This window comes from Columba livia, chromosome 15 (assembly GCF_036013475.1).
Source record: "Columba livia isolate bColLiv1 breed racing homer chromosome 15, bColLiv1.pat.W.v2, whole genome shotgun sequence".
Classification (NCBI taxonomy): domain Eukaryota; kingdom Metazoa; phylum Chordata; class Aves; order Columbiformes; family Columbidae; genus Columba; species Columba livia.
In genome coordinates this window covers 2003490-2013425 of record NC_088616.1, presented here as the reverse complement: position 1 = coordinate 2013425, position 9936 = coordinate 2003490, and the positions used below count along the sequence as shown (strand labels likewise).

At 49.9% G+C, this 9936-nt stretch overlaps 1 protein-coding gene across 1 annotated transcript; it reads right to left on the bottom strand.

Moving 5' to 3' along the window:
• Positions 1-3930: 3930 nt before the first annotated feature.
• COQ7 (coenzyme Q7, hydroxylase) lies at positions 3931-9709 on the bottom strand. The gene is made up of 6 exons (XM_065030683.1): positions 9556-9709; positions 9284-9483; positions 8778-8892; positions 8537-8676; positions 5179-5247; positions 3931-4510 (listed from the first exon to the last, which is right to left on the bottom strand). Exons 1-6 carry the CDS (start codon positions 9623-9625, stop codon positions 4433-4435), a joined length of 672 nt encoding a protein of 223 aa, XP_064886755.1. The 5' UTR covers positions 9626-9709; the 3' UTR covers positions 3931-4432.
• Between the last annotated feature and the right edge of the window lie 227 nt (positions 9710-9936).

Below are 9936 nucleotides of genomic sequence, written 5' to 3'. Positions count from 1 at the left end.
CATTTTCCATAACTGGTGGCATAAATCCTTTCAGCTTGTCAGCGTCACCTCGGTCTCAGCCGTGTGGACGGGATGTCTGTCTGTCCGTCCGGGTGGTGGCAGCAGGACCTGGGACACGATGGGCACAGCCCCGCACACCGTGCACCACAGGTGCCTGTCCAGAGCCGGTACCGATGGGCCACAGCAATTCAGAGCTGGTTTCAGTTTCCATCATCATCGTTCAAAGTGGAGCATCTCCCGTGTGAGGAAAGGCTGAGGGAGCTGGGGCTCTGGAGCTGGACAAGAGGAGACTGAGGGGGGACTCATTCATGTTTACAGATATACAAAGGGGGAGTGTCAGGAGGATGGAGCCAGGCTCTTCTGGTGACAACCAGTGACAGGACAAGGGGCAATGGGTAAAACTGGAACACAGCAGGTTCCACTTGAATACAAGAAGAAACTTGTTTGGGGTGAGGGTGGCAGAGCCTGGCCCAGGCTGCCCAGGGGGGTTGTGGAGTCTCCTTCTGTGCAGACATTCCAACCCGCCTGGACACCTTCCTGTGTAACCTCATCTGGGTGTTCCTGCTCCATGGGGGGATTGCACTGGATGAGCTTTCCAGGTCCTTCCAACCCCTGACACTCTGGGGTTCTGTGAAACTGTGCATGACACACGAGTATTTTTGCATTTTCAACTGTAGGAATAAAGCCTGTGCGTATGGGAAAACCAGAACTTATTCCACAGTATTTTTTCCACTTAATTAAGTAGACTTTCCCCTATATCTGTCATGATTAGCTTTTTTTAATTACTAAATCATTCTTTATTACTTTTTCTTCAACTGAGTTCTGTTAACATTCAAGTAAAAAGTTCATGCTGATCTGTGCCACCTGAAAATGTAATGTTCCTGTATAGAGTAGAACTCTTCATTTTACCTTCAAGTAAAATGGTAATAAAATAACCAAAGGAGAAATACACGCATTTCATAATGACCTAACCAGATGTATTAAAAATAGCAATAAAATATTAAAACCATCATTTATCAGTGCCTGGGAATTTTTAGATTAAAAGGGAGATAGTTAATTTCCAGGGATGTGAATATACTGAGGTTGTTGCAAAAGTTTGCTGGGTTTTCCTCAGCCTGAGCAGCGCGGCACTTATTGTATGGTATAGCAGGGAGCCCCAAAAGCCAAAGGCGAGGTGAAGACCCTTTTGTTTTCATCACCCCATTCTGAAAATGCAGCATTTTACAGCCCTCCTGGCTGATCCAAGTTCCCTTTCCTCTGTCAACACGACCAGGGTTCAAGAATGGCTGTGATAACAGACTTGTGTAAGCTATACACTCGTGCCTCTGCCTCCCTTTAACCCCTGATGGGATGGCTGGCATTAACCACCTTTAGTTCTGCCTCAAAACAACAGGAAAAACCCTGCGGCCTTGCAACAGAAGTTCCATACAGCACTTGGGCATCTCTACACCTTTTGTAACCTTCTACCACCTTTTGTATTCTTCCGAAAGCTGAAACACGTTCTTGAACAAAAATATTACCCTTTTGCATGAGGAAAAAGAAAAGCTGCTCTATTTTCTGTGTAAAACAACCACAAGAAAATAAGAGTGACAGTGAGGAGGGAGATGCACAGCCCTGGGGTGGCAGCACGGCTCACCCACGCAGCACCAGGCCGACACCTGCGGGAAGGAGCAGCTGCTGCTCAGGAGCACCGCGCAGGGCTGTGGTCCCGGCTCAGGCTTTCGGCTCACGGCCCCAGGCAGCGGGGCCCGACAGGCCGCTCACACGCGCGGGATGTTCTCAGCTGCCGCAGACGAAGAACCGGCTGTGAGCACGTCCAGCGGCTGCAGGCGCGGCCGCCGCGCTGACCGCACACAGCTTGGCGTTTGATGTTCCCAGCCTTTGGCGAACGGGACCCATTAAAATGGGGGGTTGTCTTTTAAATACCGTTGCCCCGAGTGAGCAGCGTGTGACGGCCTCGCAGGCCACCCACATCTCAGATGAAGGATCCCATGAACAGCTGTGTCAGCAGCACGTCCCACAGCTGCAGACGCATCCAGAGGATCTGGAACCGCTGTCCTGCAGAACGCTGGGCTCCAGCTGAGCACCATACACCCCAGAAAGCCCCGCAGGTGCCTTGTCCAGAATCCAACCCTGATATAATGGCCCAGAGACCCAGAAACTGCCCAGCTTGGGTTCCAGCTCATATCACCAGTTACGTGTGGGTGTGCAGCTTCCACCTTCGAGTCAACACATGCTGTGCCCCCCAACAATGGACTTTAAAAAGATGCCGCCACATTCTGCCTCTGTCATTACAGACCTCACAATGCACTATTCATCAATGTTCTTTCCTCTTTTCACTCAATTATTTAAGTCCATGACTTACACAACTGCACTGCTTGTTCTTTCAACACCACTTGCTACCCTGTTGGCCACTTTAACGAACTATTATTTTGGGATGATCCCTCTCTTCTCCAGATTACCTGGGAATTTTCCACATGCCAGCAGATCAAACATTTGAGGGAAATGAAGTCAAGAAATCTGCTAAATATAATTTTTTTTCAGAGAACTGCTCAAGTCAGGTCAAGTCATAGAAACATCTGGTTGGAAGAGACCCTTAAGATCATCAAGTCCAACCACAACCCACCCCAGCACTGCCCCATGTCCTGAGAACCTCATGTCCGTCTGTCCAGCCCTCCAGGGCTGGTGACTCCAGCACTGCCCTGGGCAGCCTGTTCCAATGCCCCACAGCCCTTTGGGCAAGAAATTGTTTCCCACATCCAACCTCAACCTCCCCTGGTGCAACTTGAGGCTGTTTCCTCTGCTCCTGTCGCTTGTTCCTGGGGAGCAGAGCCCGACCCCCCTGGCTCCAAGCTCCTGTCAGGCAGTTCAGAGATCAGAAGGTCTCCCCTCAGCTCCTGTTCTCCAGCTGAACCCCCAGGTCCCTCAGCCGCTCCATCACACTTGTGCTCCAGCCCCTCACCAGCTCCGTTCCCTTCTCTCCACTCGCTCCAGCACCTCAAGGCCTTTCCTGTAGTGAGGGGCACAAAACTGACCCCAGGATTCGAGGTTTGGCCTCCCCAGTGCCCAGCACAGGGACGGTCACTGCCCTGGGCCTGCTGGCCACACTATTCCTGATACAAGCCAGGATGCTGGTGGCCTTTTTGGCCACCTGGGCACACACTGGCTCATGTTCAGCCATTGTCACCAGCACCCCCAGGTCCTTTTCCTCCAGGCACTCTCCAGCCGCTCTTCCCCAGCCTGCAGCGTTCATGGGGTTGTTGTGACCCAAGTGCAGGACCCGGCCCTTGGCCTTGTTGAACCTCAGACAATTGTCCCAGCCCATCGACCCAGCCAGTCCAGATCCCTCTGTGTGGCCTTCCCACCCTCCAGCACATCAACACTCCACCCAACCTGGTGTCATCTCCAAACTTACTGAGGGTGCACTCGATCCCCTCGTCCAGACCACTGAAAAAGAGATTAAACAGAACTCGCTCCAGTACTGAGCCCTGGAGAACAAACCTTGTGACCGGCCGCCAACTGGATTGGGCTCCATTCAAACAGACACGGGCCACTTTGTCTTTATTTCTATTGCTCTGTGCCAGGATGCCAGCAGAAAGCACAGGGAAAGAGCAGCTCTGGTCAAGGGCCACTGACGACTAAAAGTAAAGCAAGAGAAACTTGAATAGAATATTAAGTACAACTGCCCAGGTGCTCCATGTTGCTCTCCACACCTGCTTTATATCAGGATCAATTCCTTACACACACACTCAGGACAAAAAAAACCAAACCAAACCAAAAGTAACCAACCAAACAAAACCACCCCAAAACCAAATACAACAACAACCAAAGAACCCAAAGGAAGAACGATTCGATTCTACTTAAAGAAAGAATACAGAATTGAGCCTGAAGAAAAACAACCAAAAAACCCCAAACCCACAACTTTTGAAATTAAGGTCTTATAATAACAATCTTTATTGAAGGCAGACTGAAAATACTAAATAGTATTTCACTTACTTACCCTGAAAATACAACTCAGAAATATCCCACTTAGTCAGTAGTAACCATTTTAAAACGAGCTGACGAGCTCCAGTTTATTTCAAGTACCTATAAATTTGAAGGCAACAGAGAAGGTATTTATCATTTTTGTGTGTGTCTGTAAACATACACACATATTATATATATAAAAATCATCTATATACATACATATTTTGCTGCCACCTTGTGAACAGTCTCTGAATAAGGAGGTTTTGTTCCTGTGGAACCAATTCTGCCATCCTTATTCAGCTCAACCGACTTTAATATTGATGCATGTACTCAACGTGACAAAGGACGGTTGAATCGCATGCTTAGTGAAGATAATTTTAAAAGGCTAAATAAAATAACTATTAGTCTTCTGCAGTTTTCATAAACTTCTGTGCCACAGTTTATTGCCAAAAACTTGAAAATATCCCTAAATTCTTTCTGACAAAAATATTGCAGCTTTGCATCCAAGTTGTATAGCGGTCTTCAAAACTGAATAAGCTGGTGCCTGTAAAACAAAGAACAAATTACTACATAAATCTAATGATGTGTTTGGTTTGAACCAAGTTGTGGTAGGGAACAGGGTCACCTTAAAAAGAAAACAAGCAAATACCAAAAGCAAAACCACAAACAAAAAACCCACGCACCAGTAAACATCTGTATTTGTAGTCTAATCTGCCCTAGAGAAAAGTAAATTAAAAGTGATCAACTTTGCAGAATGTTTCCATTTATCTACAAATGTAAGTCAATAGGAGAAAATAGGAGAGAAGTCACGCATTCTCCATAGGGCACCCAAGGCAGCACAGAATTGCTGTTTCACGCTTCCTAACGTGGTTGTGTTTGTCTACCAAGACGATGCCTCAAGTTCCCAGCTGTACGGGCAGCACTTCTTAGCCTTATCTTCAAAAAAAGTTCATCTAAACTTAAAGTAAAAGGACACCTCTCAGGAAAACACCATCACTTTGACACCTGACATGAGTGCCAACAGATTCAACTGTTTTCTAGAAAAATGAAAGCTACAATACGCAGTGTTTTCTCATATTCATCTTTGGGAAGGAATATCAAGTGCCTTGTTTTCTATTTCTCAAATAAAGGACTACACAGTCACTGGATGAGGAAGATAACAGCACATCTACACCCTCACTAACAGAGCCCATTAGTCAACACTGTACTCACCCCTTTTGCGTCGTGCTCGAGCCCAATGTCATGGTGCTCCAGTTCATCATCCCGAAATTGCTTTATTATCTTTAAAAATAGCATTTAATTAGTAAGTTTGCTGTGCAGAGAAATCAATGCAGCCAGTAGACAAAACTAGACGCTGTTGACCATTGCATGCACCACAACAGGCATCTGAGGCCCAGGCCTCTCAAAAGCTTCGCAAAGACCTGAATCTCCAATTCAGAAAAAAGGGAATTATTTCCAACATTCCCCAAACCTAAAGTTCTTTTAATATTTTTGAAAGAAGTTTTTAAAAACTAAACTGCTGTTTTATGTATCACTATCTTTATCACTGTTTCAAGAAAACCTATAAGCTATAGGATCGCTTAATCAAGAGCTCAGCATTTACAGATGCCCACGCGCTGCCCTACCCAACAGGTTCACACGGCTTTGCCTTTCATCGCGAGTGCTCCTCACATTGACGCTGACAATAACCTTGCTGCTCCGTATTTCGTGCCCTCTCAGTTTATAGTCTTGATTTTCAGGAGTAGGATTTCCCTTGTGCACGCCAGCACAGCCCGGCTTACTTCAGGTACTATTTTTGTAAGAGGACACGTTTGGAGTAACCAGATTTGGCTACACGTTAAGCTGCGCACAACTGAACAGTCAGCAAAGCTGGAAATGAGGACACAGCCTGGGCAGCAAGCTCCCGGCAAACAGCACAAACAAGCTCCACCTGCGAACAGGTCAGCACCATACAAACACCCTACAGGAATGTGTCCCAGTTTGATACCTAAAATACTTGGGAAATCATTTTCCTGCAGAGCTAACAAATGTGAGCTCCTTATGTGCTCCAAACAGTGCTCAGGACTGGAAGGTGAGCAGGGTGCTGGCCGACAGCAGCGCGGGACGAGCCAGCAGTGAGCGCTGGCAAAGCAGGGACGCCTAACGCAGCAGGACCAGCCGCTCAAGCGCCGGGATGATCCTGCTGTGCTCAGCGCTGCTGCGTGCAGTGCCGGGCCCCACAGTATAAGGAGGACGTGAAGGTGCTTGAAGGAGAGCAGGGAAGGTGGTGACAGGCTGGAATGTCCTGTGAGGAGCAGCTGAGGACTTGGGGCTTGTCTGGTTTGGACAGCACTATTCATCAGCGACTTGGATGAGGGAACAGACTGCACTGTTGGCAAGTTTGCTGGTGACACCAAGCTGGGAGGAGTGGCTGACACTGGAAGCTGTGCTGCCATCAGAGACCTGGACAGGCTGGAGAGCTGGGCAGGGAAACATTGAATGAAATAGAACAAGGGCAAGCGTAGAGTCTTGAATCTGGGCAGGAACAACCCCAGGTTCCAGTGTAAGTTGGGGAATGACCTATTAGAGAGCAGCGTAGGGGAAAGGGACCTGGGGGTCCTGGGGACAGCAGGGTGACCATGAGCCAGCACTGGGCCCTTGTGGCCAGGAAGGCCAATGGTACCTGGGGTGGGTTAGAAGGGGGTGGTCAGTAGGTCAGAGAGGTTCTCCTGCCCCTCTGCTCTGCCCTGGGGAGACCACACCTGGAATATTGTGTCCAGTTGTGGCCCCTCAGTTCCAGCAGGACAGGGAACTGCTGCAGAGAGTCCAGCGCAGCCACCAAGATGCTGAAGGGAGTGGAGCATCTCCCGTGTGAGGAAAGGCTGAGGGAGCTGGGGCTCTGGAGCTGGACAAGAGGAGACTGAGGGGGGACTCATTCATGGGGATCAATATGGAAAGGGGGAGTGTCAGGAGGATGGAGCCAGGCTCTTCTGGTGACAACCAGTGACAGGACAAGGGGCAATGGGTGCAAACTGGAACACAGGAGGTTCCACTTAAAGATGAGAAGAAACTTGTTCCTGGTGAGGGTGGCAGAGCCTGGCCCAGGCTGCCCAGGGAGGTTGTGGAGTCTCCTTCTGTGCAGACATTCCAACCCGCCTGGACACCTTCCTGTGTAACCTCATCTGGGTGTTCCTGCTCCATGGGGGGATTGCACTGGATGAGCTTTCCAGGTTCATTCCCATCCCTGACACTCTGGGGTTCTGTGAGGCTGAGGGGTGAGCTCATGGCTCTCCAGCTTCCTGAGGAGGGGATGTGGAGAGGGAGGTGCTGAGCTCTGCTCCCCAGGATTCAGGGACAGGACACATGGGAACAGCTTAAAGATGCATCCGGGCAGGTTTACACTGGGCATCAGGAAGCATTTCTGTACCAATAGGGTGGTCAAACACTGGAACAGGCTTCCTAGAGAGGTGGTTGATGTCCCAGGCCTGTAAGTGCTTAAGAGGCATTTGGACAACGCCCTTAATAATGTGATTTAACTTGGTCAGCTCTGAATTGCTCAGGCAGTTGGACTAGATAATTCGTGTAGGTTGCTTCCAACAGAAATATCCTAACTATATAATCATATCCAGTATAAACAAAATGTTAATATGTAACCATATTTTCTCCTTTTGTTTCCCTTCTAAACCTTTCATTTCAATTACAACAAATAAAAATTAAAGCATAGTTCTCCCTATCAAAAAGAAAATGCTGAATTACTGAAAGGATACTGAAGCTAATCTGACAGACATTTTCATTTTGGTGCTTGATCAATGTAGTGCTGCTGAAGGAAAAAACACCCTTTAACTTAAAATGCTGAAGTCACCAGAAACTTTAAGTGATGGAACAAAAAGAGCTCTACTGTAACTTACAGATCCACAGGATGGTTTGGGCTGAAGGGGCGTTCCGAGCTCTCCCAGTGCCCCCCTGCCATGACAGGGACATCTTCACCAGCTCAGGTTGCTCAGAGCCCCGTCCAGCCTGGCCTGGGATGTCTCCAGGGATGGTTCATCCACCACCTCTCTGGCCAACCTGGGCCAGGCTCTCACCACCCTCAGGGACAACAATTCCTTCCTCATGTACAGCCTGAATCTCCCTCCTTTAGTTTAAAACCATCACCCCTTGTCCTATCACAACAGGCCCTGCTCAAAACTCTGTCCCCATCCTTCCTGTGGCCCCTTTTAAGTCCAGAAAGGTGCACTAAGGTCTCCCCGGAGCTTCTCTTCTCCAGCTGAACACCCCAACTCTCTCAGCCTGTCCCCCAGCAGAGCTGTTCCAGCCTCGGGTCATTCCTGGGGCTCCTCTGGCCCCTCTCCAGCAGGTCCATGTGTGTCCTGTGCTGAGGACCCAGAGCTGGACCAGCACTGCAGGGGGTCTCACCAGAGCGGGGCACAGGGGCAGGATCCCCCCAAACCTGCTGCCCATGCTGTGGGGATGCAGCCCAGGACAGCATTGGATTCTATAAGCATTGCACTTCTATAAGTATATTACTTTAAGAGACTAAAGTCACATTAGCTAAGTCAATGAATTCATTAAACTGCTCATAGTTAAATACCTGCAATAGTTCTCTGTACTTTTCTGGATCTTCTTCCACAAGAGTTCTGATCTGGCTGTTGTAGTGATCCGATATACTCTCCTCCACAGCCACCGTGCAGGCCATCGCTCCCTTCCTTCCCAGCAAAGCGCTTCCAGCCCCTGGGAGGTGCCAAACGTGCACAAACAATCAAATCTAAAGCAATGCAAATAATGTACACATCTGATGACTTCACAAAACAACAGTAATAACACAAACTCACCCAAAACAAAACCTGCTACATTCCAAAAAGGCAATAAAACAGTAGGTCGAACTCTGTACGCAACCATTAGGTCATTGAACTTTTTCAGGTGGTCTTTTTCTTGATTCCACATTTGCTGTAAGAGAGACAGATCACACTGACATATAAGACCAAAAAACTAAACATTTCCAAGAGAACTAATAAATGCAAAGGAAACCAAGAGAGCACAGGCCACTCACATCTCGACTACAGAGTCAACACTATTGTCATCACAACGAGGAAGGGATAAAGAGGGGCAGATGAGGATAGCTATAAACAGGCAACATAAAAACATTTGCAAAATAAAAGTCTTGGTGACAGTCCCACAGCGACTGTAGCATTGGCGACTCCCTCCCCAAGTCATCCCACCACTCTTTATAAACCCACGTTGTTAAGTGCTCAGAAAAAGACGGACCGCAACCTGCCAAGGAAAGCTGCGATCTCACAGCTCCACACGAATGAACAGAAACGCAGCGACCAGCACTGACCTGGATAACGGGCCCCACACTCGACCTGCCCAGCACGGCCATCTGTCCCGCATAGATGCGGTTTGCCCCGTACTCCCCCGCGTGGTCCACCCGGATGATGCGCTCGATGACGGGCTTGTTGATGTCCCCCGGAACCCGCCCCGTGCCGCAGAGCCTGAGGGAAACCCCAGGGGCGGGCAGGGGCCACCTGCCCCGCGGACCTGCCGGAGAGACAAAGGTCTGAGCCCCGGCCCAGGCGGGTTGGGGGGCAGGGAGCCGGCCCGAGCCCCTACCGGCCCCGCAGCGCAGAGGCCCCAGCGAGCGCCGCACGGCCGGAGCTGCCGCTGCCGCGCCCGCCGCCATCCCGCTGACCCCGACACCTCCTCCACCGCGTCGCACAGCCAAAGCGTCATCACGGCGCGCCGCCTCCGCGCCGGCCTCTCTCCGCCAGCCCGCCCTATCACGATTCCGATTGGCTCCTCGGCGTGGCATCACTAGAGAGCGTAGCTGTCAGTCAGGGCCGGCGTCTCCTGGCTGCCATGGGAACGGGGGCGGGGCGAGGTGCCGGCTGAGTGACGTGTCGGCGGCGCGCGCTGAGGGCGGGAGAGCTGAGGGGCCTCGGGCCCCGCCCCGGCGGGCGTTTGCACAACAGCAAACTGCTTTTAAAAATCAGC